Source organism: Cyclopterus lumpus, chromosome 3 (genome assembly GCF_009769545.1).
Source record: "Cyclopterus lumpus isolate fCycLum1 chromosome 3, fCycLum1.pri, whole genome shotgun sequence".
NCBI lineage: Eukaryota > Metazoa > Chordata > Actinopteri > Perciformes > Cyclopteridae > Cyclopterus > Cyclopterus lumpus.
In genome coordinates this window covers 20,882,725-20,899,021 of record NC_046968.1, presented here as the reverse complement: position 1 = coordinate 20,899,021, position 16,297 = coordinate 20,882,725, and the positions used below count along the sequence as shown (strand labels likewise).

Sequence of the window (16,297 nt, the reverse complement as noted above, 5' to 3'; positions counted from 1 at the left end):
TTGAGCTGCTGGTGGACTGGAGGGCTTTTTTTACCGTGTGGGGAGCTGTGGCATCTTTAGAGCCAGTATGTCATCTATTGTTGTGGCATGTTTGGTATGTGTCCTGCTGGGCTCAGGGCAGGCTCAGGTTGCCACACAGACTCAGGAGCAGAGACAGAGTCGGGGCCAGGGGCAGGATGCCTCTGCCACCCCTTGGAGGCAGGTGATACAATGGGAGAACAATGGCCGGCTGTTTAGAATGCTGAATAGTGGAGCTGAATATGTCCCTGCTGGAGCAGGGGCCCAGGACAGAGGTCCCAGGGTAGTTGTGGCAGACACTCGTCCACGTTCTTCACATAGACCCCAGGGAGGCAATGTCCGCCGACAGGCTCCCCCAAGAGGATCCTCTGAAACTGTCCGTGGGCAGGCAAGACATCCTTTTGGATTTGGGCAAGTGCCTGACAACTGGAGACAGACTGCAAGCAGCACAGGGGGTAGTCAGTTCCAAGGATCCTCTAGTACTCGCTTTAGGCCCTCCACAGGATCTTCGTCATCGTCATCATCATCATCCTTTTCTTCATCCTCATATATACCATCCTACCCACAGAACCCATTTCCTCAACAGCCTCCCTTCCAACAAGTACCTTACGACCCTAGTTTTGGAGAAGGAGCCGTCAGGAACTATGAGCCACCTTTTCAGCCAGTTGCAGGTGGAGGATATGGCGGTGGGGGATATGGTGGTGGAGGATATGGTGGTGGAGGGTATGGCACTGGACAGGGTTATACTGGTGGAGTGTATGGAGGTCTGGCCCCAGTGCACCCAGGTCTGGCCCCAGTGCTCCCAGGTTCTCCCACTGATTTTACTGACGATAGCTACCGTTACTACCAGTCTTATGGCTATGGGCCCAATCCTGTGGTGCCTGCACGTGCTGCCCAACCACCAGTTGCAGATGGTCTGGACCACAGATACACCCACAGTATCTTCAATGGGGAGACTGGTCCTGCTGTCCCTGCTTTCCCTGCTGTCTCTGCCCCTGATGCCAACCAGGCAGCTCCAGTAATGGTGGACAGGACAGGAACAGCTGGTCAACCACAAGTCAGGAGCCCACAGTATGAACAGTTTCCTCCATTCGGAAGACCCCAGCCTCCTTTCCTGCAGCCCGTTTCAACAGGCAGAAATTCTCCAAACTCTGGCCTCGAGAACCCCAGCATGAATGTCGGGAGTGTGTACAGGACAGAACAGACAGGTACGGTAAGCTTTTTGTTTTTGTTTTTGTGAGCTAACACAATCCTTTCAAAATGTCAAATCTTGATCATATTAGGAGAGGCACGTGGGTGGGAAGTCTGATTTGAAGCCAAATACCAATGCACTTCAAATGTTTCACATTTTCAGTGGAAACAGGGAAGGTATTCACTTGTGAGCATTCACCCTAAATGTATTTGTCTTTGATTTGATTTCTGTAGTTGGTGGACACATGCATTTGAAATACCTAGGGGAGTGGAGAGCTCACCACCCCTCAAGCATGTAGTCATGTTTTAACAATATTCTTCTTCATGTTTGTCAGATATTTGGAGTAATCAGAATAAAATGTCCACTCAAAGTTCGGCCTATTTTTCAGTTTACAAAAAGAGCACAGTGGACACAAGGTTCATCTTTTCCCACTTGTATAGTTATTGAAACCAGGTGTTGTGCAAACCCTGCCAATGTACAGAGAGCACACAAGAACCACTGTGTTTTTTGTGTGGGGAGGTCTGTGCTACACAAAAATAGACTGGTTCACGCGGCGTGTGGAATTGGGTAATGGCAGTGGTGACCTCATAGGGGGTCTGGTGACAGGGGGTGTTGGTGGGCCATGTCTGCCTCCTGGGCTTGAGGACAGGATAGGGGAAACAAGGAAGGGGGATACAGTAATTCACCACTCCCTAAGGGGGAGGGAGAGTATGGAAAGTCCCTGTTACACATGGGGTCCATTGCTTCAGCTACAGGAAATTTAAAAAATCAGAGTTTTGGGGGGAAGAGTGAATATTACAACTGCAATACCCTGGCTTAAATAATATAGCTACATGACGTGTTGTTAAGTTTCTTGAGCTAATTATCAATGCTGGAGGAAAACATGACTCAATTAAATACAAAACAAAGGTTTTCTATGCTCTGACCACCAGAGGCTGCGTCTGGTCTGAGCTGACAGGAGATGAGGACCTCCAATGAATTTCTCAGACTCTTAATAATGTAGATGTACCTTTTGTGTTACTCAATGATCTGCCTAACTGTGCTGCAGTCTCTCTAGTGTACTGTGTGTGTTGCAACCATCATTCATTAGCCACTCCATTGCTGGGAGCCATTTCTACAGCACAAAAAGCCAACATGTGTGCAGATGCCTGAGTGCTCCCAGTAATCACTGTGATAACGATTCCACCATTGGGAGCTGTTGGGAAACTGACATTTTTATTGCACTGCTTCATGGCACATAATTAAGCTGTTACAGTACCATAACTATTGTGATCTACAAGTTTTAGATCTACCTTTAGTCAACAGACGAGTATATTTTTTTATCGTATTAATGCATATTCGAAGGACAATGTTGTGTCCTATTAGAGGTAGTAAAGTACATAAGATACACTGCTAAAAATAAGCAGAAATAAGTTTCAATGAACACGATGCTCCAAAAAGTATATAAATAAATTCTGAACAAATGTAATATATTGTATGGCCATATGTGTTCAATGCATGCAAATACAAGAAAACCGGTTTAGCCTTGGTGCGCTAGTTAGCAAGTTTTACCATTCACAACCAACGAGATAACTGATTACTTAGTTTAGGGCCATTAAACTAGTTTCAGTAACCATAACCACTTTCCAGTCATTGCTTTTAACTGTCAAATGGTTGGACATACAAGTTGTTCCTAGAATCACACACAAGGAATAGGGCTTGACCCACAGCCATTAGCAGAGTGTGGCATAAAGAAAGCAAGAACATTACACAGTACACTGTATGCACTCTGTGTTCAAAGTGTTAAAGAGAGGGTTTTTTCTCAATACACATTGGCTTTCACATCAGTCAGCAAGGTCCTTTTACAAAGTTCTAATCCTAAGGTTAAATAAATAGATGGTGTCCTCCATTCTCTTTTTGTTCCCCAGATAAATCCCTGTATTGTGGTATCAGGCAAACTGACAAAGAACAGACTCTGATCAACAATGAGTTCAATTTGAGAATACATTCAGATGAATCAAATCTATTCACATGTGTAGTTTTCTCTGTTGGTAGTACTCTAGCCCAGTTGCTGAATTGGATTGTGCAGGCTTTTGAGTGTAGCTTCGAAAGGTTTGGTTTTGTAATTAAGTATAATGGCAAAGATCAGTTAAAAAGGTTTGCATATTGTCCCCACATCATTTCAACTCACCATTAATTGCTCTCATATTCTGTGATAAAGCCACAAGCAGTCATACATGAGAATAATTAGACTGTAAGATTAATTAATTAGGCAGCTGAAAGGCAGAGCTGCTGTTATTTCAATCATTAGCTTAAACATCATATCTTCAAATTAAGAAAAACAATTTTAGCATCTCACTATTGCTGAACTGAATCTATAATCTACAGACCAAAAATAATTATGATAGGATGCACACTGTATTAACAACTGGGCATGGACTGTAAAGTAAACTACCTAAAATAATCTGAGATATACTTTATACTTAATCATGAAACGCTATTCTGAGTTTTCATTTTTAAATTACCTCAATGAAATTCAAGTATTCCAATTTGTCCGTCCCCTGCAGCTAATAGCCAGACGCTTAAAGCAGGAGTATCTAGAGCGGGAGTCCTCATGTATTTTATTACGCTATATTAGATGGTATATAAAGCTTGGCAAGATTGAGTTTCTTTCCTCCGTGCCCCACTTAGAGTGTAATGTGTGGCTTTGTCACATGCTGTCGAGAGCTGATCAGCTCTGGCTCCTCAATACACTGTATCCCTCTGAAAGACACCCAATTTCACATTTCAAAAGATTAGGAGGCAGAGAACAAAGCCTTTCTAGGGTGAGGAGGGAAAACAAATAGCTTGAGAGTGCTGCTGGAAAAACTCTGCATTCACACTGGTCTCACAGTGTTTACATCATGGTCTGCCCCAGGAGGCTTCCCCTGTTCTTTAGGTCTGCCTCTGAGAGAGCTGTCATATAGGATGTTTACAATATGTTTTCAAAGGCAAGGCCCTTTTTCAACTTGGAGCTGAGGGAGGACTTGAGCAGGATTTGAAACTGGGCAAATGTCAAATCTAAAATGTCCTGTTGCTTAAACCCTTTGTATTAATCCAAAATCCAAAGACGGTGTGTTTATTTCACCATCTATTTTCTTTGCCATGGTTTAAGAAGGCTGCAACAGAAATTCAAGTTGTACATAATTGTGATTTTATTAACACTTCAAGGCTGAGAGGTTGGATGGTCTGACTTTCAATTGCTTGTACAAGCTCACATTAAAGTGTGGCTGGCCTTTGTATGCTAAACAGAGAGGGGTGATACATTTCTCCAGAGACCCTTTCTGGCATGGCCTTTACTGGGAAGACAGACAGACATTCACTCTGACAAGTGAGGCCTGCTTTTTTTAACTTATTCCTCAGGTTTTCTGACAGACTTGGTCAGTCGCCCACTTTCAAAACAGCCGTGGTGTGAGATCACTGTTGTTTTTGCCCTGGCGCGCACATTCTCCCTCTGTGTCTCTGTCTGGCTCTCTTGCTGTATCTATATGCGGCTGTGCTTTCCCTCATCTCTTCATCTCTGTCACTTGTTTGCAGAATCCAAAGTATGAAACACACAGGGTGCATTGCAACAAGCCCTCCTGTGATACTGCAACTCAGATACTTACACGTTATAGCCTTATCCCAAACAGATATGACTCGTCATTCCATGTTTATTATATTAAAGGTTTAGTTCAAGTGAAACATTCATATTAAGACATGTGCACATTGAAGATCAAATGACTTTAGCCAAGAAATTATTGGTATAAAAAAGGTTCCCTTTTGCAAAATCTCAAAACTCAAAATAAAGCTGTGGTGTGGTCTGACTGGTTTACGGAGAATAAGTGTCTCATTAGAAAACCATGATAATAATCTGGAATTCACAGTAATCGCTAGCGTGACCTAGTCTTGAACTGTGGGCCCATCGTATCTGCCGATCAGCATTCCCATAAATACCAGGTAATAAAAGGTTGATGACAAATATGTGAATTTGCTGGCAGTGACAGGCTGGAATTCAAAGAGATCAAAAGGTAACCTGTCACAGCTTACTAATCATTGAATCAAGTCAAATCACAGTGAAATACCAGTGTTGTAAATGTAGTTTCTCAGCATTAACTATAATTTATAACATTGTTTAAATATGGCATATACTATCATGTTAGAGTCTAAAATATCCGTTTGACTAATAAGTGCTCTTTTTTTGTTTTCAGTATTTGGAGCAGATTTATATGATTTCAGATTTGTGGGGTTTGTGAGCAAATAACTTTCACTTGTTGAAGCAAGGTTGTGTGTTATGAATTACCATATAGGTTGAGCAGTCTGTCTATCATTTTAGGTTTGCCTGACCTGGTTCCTGATCCCAACTATGTCCAGGCTTCCACATATATCCAGAAAGCCCACATGTACTCTCTCCGCTGTGCTGCTGAAGAAAAATGTCTTTCAAGGTAAGCCCAATTATGGATGTCCTTTGCTGGCTTAGTTTTATTAATTTCTCTATATATTTCTTTACTTTTCCTAAGGGTTCATTCTACACAGTAGTCTCACAGTATCAAAGATCTCTGTCCCTATAGATTCTGTTTCCATGTTAATATTTTCATGTTAGGATCAAATGTTCTAATTGTTATAGTTTCTGAAATGTCATAAGGTCAGAACCACTGAGATTGGTGGCTCAGTGGTTTGCACCCCTGGAAAACAATCAATTGAAGTATGCAAGAAACAATGAATTATTTCATTTTTCAATGTAGCCCTCTGATGTCCTGTCCAGGTTGTATCCTGCTGCAGATCATGCATTAACAGCAAAGTGCATTTGTTTCGTGAAACAATATTCTATATAAGCTGCTCCACCTTTGGGCAACATTAACCAGCCAGTGAACCAACCATATGTCTAAGGGAGCCTTCAGGATCACACCAGTCCTGTGCAACAATATCTGAAAAAAATAATGAAAAAAGTTGACCAACAGCACAATTTAAGTCAACCGAATCCTGCTCACCTTCTGGGATAGAGAATGTTAGTTTAATGTATCTGTGTTGTGGATAGCATCCCCTGAGCCCCGGGCCTGGGCCCTTTGACTGTCTCTGTACTAAAGACACTATTGAAATGATGGAAGTGTGCTGTCCCCATGGCTGCTCTATTTGCCCTCTTCCCATCACAAGCACAGCCATCCCTCAAAGCTCTTTCATATCCTGTCTGAGTTTGCAGCAATCACCGACAGATGGGCTGTTGTAATTTGCCATACACTCCAATGTCAACAACAGCCACAAGATGGATGGCTTAGATCTTCAGTGGCATTGTGAACTCTAGGTTGTTCCTCCTCTTTCACACAAAGTGAATCGTGCAACGGCATGTTCCCTCTCTCCGTGTTGAAACTGTGTATGTGGAGAGATGGTTGTAATCTGTAGAGTGAATTATTTAGTAGATATGCTCCTACCTCCGAGCCTTTCCGGTCCTGCTCTTTTTTTTTCTTTCCTTCTCTATGTTTTAAGAAAACAGACTTGCGGACATTCTTTCTGCAGCCAGTTGTACAGTTGTTTTCCTCTGTGTTTTTGTTCCTGATATATGTGTCCGCCATTCAGCTCTGCATATGGCCCTGAGACCACAGACTACGATGTAAGGGTCCTGCTTCGATTCCCTCAGAGGGTGAAGAATAAGGGGACTGCCGACTTCATGCCCAACAGGCCACATCATACCTGGGAGTGGCATAGTTGTCACCAGTAAGTACTTCATACTAAACAGATTTCACTACATCAGATAATGCTTTACTGGCTATATTGTTGTCTGTTGTGGTAACCAGGGAGATAGCTGGCAGCCATCTTTATCTGATTTTATTCTTACAGACTGTAATTATTTATGTAACTAATATCTGTAAACATAAGCTGGTCAATGTTGATCACCTCACATATTCATGCTCAACACTCAACACGTTGCAGTATTTTCCATAAAAACTAAATATACTGTGAAGAAGGAAAATGGTGTTACGAGCAGAACGGCGTAAACCAACCTCCTCAATGTTGAAGAGAAATTATAACTAACTGTAAACTCATATTCATGGGCATACTTAATCGCATTCATATAATAGCTGTAAAGCTGTGATGACATCATCTTCTGTCTGCCACGTGTACTTTGTGCCTGCATCACTGCAGCAGGCTCAAACCAAGCATGAACGCTGGTAGCACCATGCGCTGCGAGCTGTCGGATCAGCCGCTGCCATATTGAGAGCCTTTGAGAGGAAATAGAAATGCTCCCAATCTTATATGTAACACCTTAAATGAATGTACCGAACCATGATGGATGATGTTTTGCATTTCCTGTGTCAATCAATATGAGCCGAGACACAAAGGGAAAGGAAGTCAATTTTATTTATATCACAAATTTGCCTCAAGGGGGTTTGACACCCTCGGTCCTTGGACCCTCGCTTTGGATAAGGAAAACCCACACTAAAGGGTAAACAAATGGAGGGAACATCTGCAATCGAGGAGGTATCAGTTCATGTCCACTAAGTTGATTAAGCACATGTCAATGGAAGGTAAATGCAGATTGGGTGTCACAGTGCCCCAATTAGATCCATAGTGTACATACAATAGAAAAGCCAAGACTTGCCCAGGTTGGTCTAAAGAGGAGATTGAGGTGCCAAACTGACAGTATGGAGTCCATTAGAAATTAAACAGGATACTCTGTACTCAACATGGATACTCGACATTAAATGAAAAATAATGGTATGTAGTTGTGTAGGTTGGATCACTTTAGAAAGCAAATGTCTCATGTGTCTTTCTCAGAGAACAGATTATAGTTGATTTAGAAAGCCAGTCGTGGCTCTAGGGGACTACTGATGAGGTGATTTGGGGGGTTTCGTCAGTGTTTTATGACAATATATTCCATAGACTGGCTTTTATCTCAATTTCAACAAGTCCGCCCACTGACATTGGTGCCAGGCCCTGCTTTACTATTCTCATCTTGGAAGAATGTCGACTGCCCGTCAGGAGATTGGCAGTGTTGTTTCTGTCTGACATCAGTCTGCATTTACACATTGGTTCCCAGGAGGCAGAAAGCCAAGACAATCATTCCACTGGCTGTGTGATTGGAATGACAAATCAGTCCATTTTTCCTGTCGATCTGTGACACCAGATCACACAGCTGCTAAAGTATGATGGCATGGATATGGGTTACTGGGACACAGTGTTTGTTAACAAAGAATTCTCTTTAGGGGAAGAAAAGCTCTAGCCCAGATTCTCACAATAAACTTTTATGCCCTACCTACATTCCTGTTGAATAAGCTGTGTAGTTGACAGTTTTGCTTTTCATTACACTCACCCCCATCTTTTTCACTGGAATATTAGAAGCGGGGAAGGGAACGGCATCCTCTTGAGTATCATGGTGCTGTGAAAATGTTGGAATTCTGTATGTTTTGTTTTACACAAACGAGGACAAAGAATTCCATTAGAAAGTATTTGTGTATGCCAATCATTGTGGGAGACAAGTAGAAGTCATTAGAATGCCCTGCTTATTTGGGAGAACATTTTTGTCCCTTATGGTCCAACTTTATTTACGTTTGTGACCTTAGTGGTGAAAGATCATTGCTGCTATTTGTGCATGGGCTTGGAAGCATTTGTCTTCATATCCTGGTTGCTGTTTGTAGAGTGCAAATGCCAGGCCACTGCTAAATAGTTCTCACAGAACCGACTATATTTCTGTGTTTTACAACTTGTGCTACAATTTGGGAAACCCTCAAAGTCTTGTTTTTTGCAACACAATTGGCAAATGACTCGCAACTTTAAAGAAGGAATTGCATGTTTTGTATTGTATTTGTTACAATTACAAACTTCTCTTGTTAAATCCTCTGTGTCCTTCCCACTACATTCTCTATAGCTGACATAGTCAGTGAGGTGATCCAGGCAAGGGACCCTTCCAGGAACCTCAGAATCCAGCACCTCCCACTCTGAATCTTTTTATTTGCATCCCGCACTCTTTCTTTCTATTTCACACACACAAATGTACTGTTGATTATCATCTCAAGACTGCCACTGAAATGAACGTCAGTTCCGAGAAAACTTCAACCTTCGAGGCTCTCCTGCCCTGATTCAGGGTTTGTACACACACATATGATATGAACAGTGTGACTCACACATGTATTGCACATAATGCACATTTGCCCCTGTGCCCCATATAGAATAAGCCTGGAAACACACTCAGTCTTGTGCATTAGCATGTTAGTCAGAATTCAGATAGTGTTTACCTGCAGATAAAAACTGACAGGTTTCTACCTGAGAAGTTCATAATTGGTTGCCTCTCCTGTGGAAAAAATGAGTCCTTGAATGGTCACTTACTCCATTACTGTAAAGTACCCATGTTTCCTTCCAAGCCATCCTTCAATCTCTAATGAGTGTTGCAGTAAAAGCTGTTGCTATGTTGTAACATGGGCTATGAAGTAAGGCGAAAGGGCAATATGTATATAGAGTGTGTGTGTGACTGTACGAGATCCAGCGCTTACCTCACCTGCTTCAGCAACTAAAGTCAACACCACTTACATTTACTTATGGAGTAATTTAAAAATCAAAGGATAACGGAAATACATACTTGCAATAGCTGCTAGAAGGTGTATTTAGATCCTGTAATGTATTACATTACATTATTGGTGTCCCCTTTAGGAACATTGTCATATTGTTGTTGGCCATGTTGTATCTAAACAACTCAAAGTGCAGCTAATGGGATCATGACTACATGTCTTCATTCCACACTGAATGAAACATGTATTCAGGTCCACACAAAAACCAGGGCATATTTGTGTTGTTGTTGCTTTTTATATACTCCTTGGATTGCACTTAGTTATTTGTGGTTTTATCAGAAATATGTCCAAATATGTCGTTAGGTGATGATATATGTCATAGACATAAATAGTATACATTTTGTCAATATGGGTTGAAGAAAATCTAAGAACACATGATACAATGCAATACTATATAGTACAACATTCTGTAAACTGAACACAGAGTTAGATAAACAAAGACGAAGGAAAGCAGGGGTGTATATATATGAGGGGAAACCACAGTGTAGGGCATGAACAATCAGGAGACACAGGTGGGAGGCAGGGGCGTGGCTGAGGGCAAGTGAAAGGAATGAACAATCAGGAGATACTGGGGAGACACACACGAGAAGCACACCGGGTGTTGCATAAACAGCAGTTCAAAAACCAATGGGTTACGTCTCGGAGGCTACGTCCACTTCTCTCATACACTCTATGATTCAACTGGAATAGATTTAGCTCATATTTGCTTCACCAACAGCATACCAGTTAGCTTAAAGTTGATTGTCGGAACCTTTTATAAGCTACTGTATGGAAAGGCAAAGGTTGCTCATGTCGTCGGAAGGGTATTCTTTGCCATTATGTTGACTTTTTCACTTTGCGACTGCACAACATGGTTCACCTTTGGTGTTTTGACGTGTACACACAGCCTGCTCAAAGGCCTCCACCGTCATCCCTGTCCCCCCAAAACCAAAGATCACAGAACATAATGACTACATTTAGCCCTGACCTCTGTGGTTGTGAAGTCTTTTGAGCGCCTTGTCCTGTCCCACCTCAAAACCCTCACCAACCCACTCCTGGACCCCCTGCAGTTTACCTCCAGAGCCAAAAGGTCTGAAGACGACACAGTCATCATGGCCCTCCACTTCATCCTCCAGCATCTGGACTCCTCAGGAATGCCAGGATCCTGTTTGTAGACTTCAACTCTGCCTTCAATACCATCATCCCTTCTCTGCTGCAGGACAAGCTCTCCCAGCTGCACGTGCCCGACTCCACCAGCAACTGGATCACAGACTTCCTGTCTGACAGGAAGCAGCATGTGAAGCGCTGCAAACATGTCTAAGCCTCTCATACCATCATTACCGGATTCCCCCAAGGCGCCATTCTTCCCCCCTCTGCTCTTTTCCCTGCTGCACCTCAAGTCATCAGTCCGTCAATATCCGGAAGTTCGCGGATGACACCACCCTCATTGGACTCATCTCTGGTGAGGATGAGTCCTCCTACATGTGGGAGACTGACCATCTGGTGACCTGGTGTAGACTTATCAACTTAGAATGCAACACTCTAAAGACGATGGAGATGGTTGTGGATTTCTGTGGAGTCCTTCTGCTTCCTGCGCTCCACCATAACAGAGTGACCTCAGAACATCAGCTACATCACCAAGAAGGCTCAGCAGAGGATGCTCTTAATGAGGCAGCTGAAGCAATTCAACCTGCCAAAGACAATGATGCTGCACTTCTACATTGCCATCATTGAGTGCATCCTCTCCACCTCCATCACTATCTTGTACGTGTTAATCACTCTGCTTCACAACTTGTTTTCCTCCAGGGCCCTGCAGCGGGCAGGAAAGATTGTAGCCGACCGCTAAAAACTAAATGGCATCCCGGGTCACTTGGATATTTGGGAGAGGTGCTAGCCATACAGCTGTTAATATTGCAAATGATTTCAAATGGACCGGCTCTTTGTCGGAGTCACTTGGTTCATATTCCGGATCAGTTGAGATGATCAGTGGCCATGGGCATCCAAGCATTCCTAAGCCGCTACAGCTGTGCAAACAAACACACATGCACAGATATGTGCACGTACACATGAAAATAGCCACAAGTGCACACACGCACAGGCTTAAATGTGTACACTCTCTGACACACAAACACTTCTGATCTTGCCGACTGATACATGCTAATTAACAACATGTCATACATCATTAGGGTGTTAATGTCCTGCTTCAGCAGTACTTTATTGTTGCTATTAATTAGTATCCATTGTCCTTTGATACTTCGTGATGTGTTCAGTCAAGGTGCAACATCACTTGTTAGCAGATGAGGTCAACAGGTCAGTCAATTCACTGATGGCCTAAATTGGCTAAATTGAAACTAAATGACAATGTAATGAACAAACTTAACAAACTGATTATATGTTCTGCCCAGATACTGGCATGCTTAACAGATAACACTATAATTAACTCGATATCCCACCTAAATGTAGGTGTTTCTTTTACTTTTGTGTTCATTGACAGTCTTTTGCTCATTCCGACAGGCACTACCACAGTATGGATGAGTTCAGCCACTATGATTTACTGGAAGTCAGTACTGGCCGTAAAGTGGCAGAGGGACACAAGGCTAGCTTCTGTCTGGAGGACACCACCTGTGACTTTGGCCACCTGAAGCGCTATGCCTGTACCACTCAAACTCAGGTAACACAGCAAACCAAAACATGAAATTAGGAATTTAAGCTTAATTTGGTCACCAGCAATATTCTTGTTAGCACTGTTTTTGACTCGGATCAGTATTCCTCATAAGTGTCTCACCTCCCCTTTGTTTTTTCAGGGTTTGAGCCCAGGCTGCTACGATACATACAATGCTGATATTGACTGCCAATGGATTGACATAACGGACATTCAGCCTGGAAAATACATACTAAAGGTAACAGTTATGTGAGAATCAAGTGTGAGCCGACATGGCAGCACAATTCATGGAAAACGGTGAGGCTCAAGGCCACCAAAACAAATTGATCGGGGTAGTAAAAAAGTGATGAAGTTAATGACATTTTTAGGTTTCTAGTTATCTGCAATCATTTCGTGGCTCAGTTGTTTCTCACCCATCTTCTTGTCTATTTTCCTTGCATATTTTATTTGGTCAGTGTGACTGGACACACAAAAGATCTACAGTATATGTGATCGTGGTTATTGTCATCTATCTCAAATACCCTCATTTTTGGAGTGTCCATCAGTTGTTTTGTGATTATGGTGAGTTATAATGTGCCTTCTGTCCTTCGTCTCTCAGCTCCAGGTTAATCCCAAATTCTTGGTGCTGGAATCAGATTTCACCAACAACGTGGTCAGGTGTAACATACACTACACAGGACGATTTGTTACAACAAACAACTGTAGGATAACACAGTAAGTACGACTCTACCAAGACACTTTTAACACATAGTTGGTAATTGATTAGTAATTTATTAGTAATTAGTGAAGTCACTAGGTGAGTGTTACATTGATGACCAATGTTCTCATTTTCTACTGCAAGTACAGGCTGGGCAGTTTTCAAATATTTGTGTATTTGTAGAATGTGGACTAAAAGATAAGCCATAAATCGTTTTGTGTCATGTTCCCATAGAGTTACACTGAACCACATGGCGGGTTAGGAGCTAAACACAGTTTTAGGAAGAGCCTTACAGTGTTTTGAATTACTTAGTGGACTTAATGGGTTCCTGTCTGAAATATTTGATTGAGAATTATGTTCTCATTCTCCAGTTAAGATTAATAGTCTCTGAAACTTTCATATTCTCCCTCAACGGGAGATGAAGGGGTGTTGAACTTTTGAATTAGGAAGTGTATCATTGCACTCAGAATTACTATCATATCCTCTTGAAAAGACTTTATAGAGAGTGTCTATACAAGAGGAAAGCATCATTAGGTTCAAGTGCACTAGTTGGTTTCACTGGTACAGTGAAAGATACACTTAAAAATATGTTTGCCAAGGCATTTTTGGAGTTAATGAAAGCTGAATATAATAGTTGGGTAGTGAACCCAATATACATTAGCAGATGCCAGAAGCCTTATTTCCATCATTAACGTCTGATATTTGAAAAGATTTAATATTTGAAAAAGAATCAGGTATATAATTATATCAACACTAATTATGAATACAGACATTGTCTGCTCAAATTAAAATACACAGCAGCAACTAGAAGTCTTCATTAGAGTTTATATAGCTGCCGTGTCCTGCAGTTTGTTAGATTTCCAGCACCCCCGACCAAACACATTGGTTATACCTCAACGTAAAAGCTTTTTCGCATGTCATGTTGAAAATATGAACGAGCACTATATCCACAGGTTGTGTTCAAATGAAATATTAGCCTGATCATACGTTTGTACTTCTCATACTCATAATATCAGGTATAAGGATGCTGATTATGGATATGCAACTTGTGCCTTTTTAAGACCCCTTTTACATGTTTCTTGTCGTTTTAAAACTGCCTGCGACAGTAGTTATGTTGCCAGCGAGAACAAATGACAGCTTATGTCTACCTCTGCCTAAAATCAACCTATATATACGTGTATATATATATAAATATATATATATATATATATATATATATATATATACGTATATATATATATAATTATTATAATTTTTTTTTTTTTTAATCCCTCAAGAATAATAGTGGTAAATCCCCCACTAATATATCTGTAAAATGCGTTGTGTACAGTGCGAGAACATAAAGCTTTATAGGCACAGCAACAGTAAGTAAGGAGGGCGGAGCTTAATAAACAGTAAAACTTCTCACCAATTTGAGTGTTTCGTTAACCACAATTAATTAGAGCACAATAAGAGCCAATGTTGTTGTATAGTTTTGGCATTACTCCTGTGAACAAGATGGTATAAACTGTGACATAAATCCTCGGTCTGGGATACATAGGATTTTCTTCTGTACAGCATCTTATATTCCATGAGCCTGGAATGTCAAAGTTCCTCTAACAGTGTTGAATGTTGTCTGTTTATTTTTGCAGGTCTTGATCGGGCACTGGAAGGCTGCCATGGGTGACCCTGATTGCTATTCCATTGAAATGTGAATGGAATCCATTTGTTGTTGGTCCATTGTTGTTTGTCTCAACTATTTTGTGCTGCATGTCTCGGTATCCTGAGCCCATGGCAAACAAGGGTTCCACTGGCACTGAACATAATTTGGGGGTTTTCAAGTGAACATGCGCACACACACACACACACCCCACACATACACACAATTTAGCATAATGCATAATTTCTTCTTGAATAATTACTAATTCACATTCCTTCAATGTACGTACCACAAAAGATCGTGCTTCCAACTATATTTCTCATATTACTACCAGTCTGGTTTGGTTAATTTTGGAACACATCATTGAATTTAAAAAAAAAGGTGTTTACTGTATCTGCGCACAAACATATACTCACTCCCGGCAGAATGACTCTATTTGAATTATAAATTATAAAATAAAGCGTGAAATGGTGCCGGTGCTGAGTTGAGTGGACCCGACAAATCAGTGTTCCGCTGCGATCCAATTAATAAGATTAGGGGACGAAGTCTTCCCAGCAGCATTCATCCATGCCGTGTGGGGACGGACAGGGATGCCCAGTGACTCAGAAGAACTATAATGTGTGTTAGTTTGTTTAGTTTCTTTTCTCTTCACTGCCCCAGTGTATACTGTGGTTCTCTGAGCACATCCTGTTTCATGTTGTGTTAACAGCAAGAGGAAAACAGCAGGTCATATTTGCATTTGTCAAGTTCATCAAATGTTACGTCAACATGAAAAAAGACCATCAGTACTGGTGGTTGTACTCCTCTTAAGTCCTTGCATATTTGTGTCTCGTCCCCGTCCGTCCTTTCTTATTTCAGTAAAACACAAACAGGAAGCTCAACTGGCAGAAAATGGTGCTTTCCAGAACACAAGACTCACACTATGTAAGCTGTATAATTACACTGTTTCAGGGTCTCTTCTTCAACTACCAACACTGGTCAGATGGAACATAGGTCATATATACCTTTTTTAAAAATGGATATACAAATATTTTAGTGATGCATGATTTTAATGATGGAGAGTATCTTACTGTAACTGATTGTACTTTGTTTATCCAGTTTGACCTGTTACTGTAATTTGTGAAATACAATGAACTCGTATTTTCTTTGATAATCTGAATTATTCAAATAGTGGCTTCAGACTGAGCATCATAATGCAGAGCGTAAGAAAGCCATCTCTACCTACCTCTCCAATTGAGTGAGCTGTTTCCTGTTAAGTGTTTCCATTGCAATGGTTCACTATGGCCTCCTACCACTGTGTTGCAGCATACAGTTAAAACTCACAATTCTGTTGAACATATCAATGATCACACAATGTTGGAATGCAAACAAATAATAATTCCAATATCCTTAATTCTTTATCGGGTACTTAATCAAACACTCCCTGAGTACCTACTTTGTAAGCAGCAGTACATCAGCAGAGCAACTTGTGTATCTGTTTACAGTGGAACCAAACATACCAGAGTTTTATTAAAGAAGTCAGTCAATAATTGGACTTCCTCCGTGATGCCAT

At 41.4% G+C, this 16,297-nt stretch overlaps 1 protein-coding gene across 1 annotated transcript; it reads left to right on the top strand.

Moving 5' to 3' along the window:
* Positions 1–1,170: 1,170 nt before the first annotated feature.
* LOC117726542 (lysyl oxidase homolog 1-like) lies at positions 1,171–14,852 on the top strand. Its single transcript, XM_034526875.1, has 7 exons — positions 1,171–1,226; positions 5,544–5,652; positions 6,782–6,919; positions 12,262–12,418; positions 12,552–12,653; positions 13,014–13,123; positions 14,738–14,852. The coding sequence occupies exons 1-7, from the start codon at positions 1,190–1,192 to the stop codon at positions 14,742–14,744; spliced, it is 660 nt and encodes a 219-aa protein (XP_034382766.1). The 5' UTR covers positions 1,171–1,189; the 3' UTR covers positions 14,745–14,852.
* The last annotated feature ends 1,445 nt before the right edge of the window (positions 14,853–16,297 follow it).

Coding starts and splice junctions, on each gene's coding strand:
- LOC117726542 (XM_034526875.1), top strand. CDS start 1,190: ATGAATGTCGGGAGTGTGTACAGGACAGAACAGACAG. Junction 5,653..6,781: donor GAAGAAAAATGTCTTTCAAG/GTAAGCCCAATT, acceptor TCCGCCATTCAG/CTCTGCATATGGCCCTGAGA. Junction 6,920..12,261: donor GAGTGGCATAGTTGTCACCA/GTAAGTACTTCA, acceptor TCATTCCGACAG/GCACTACCACAGTATGGATG.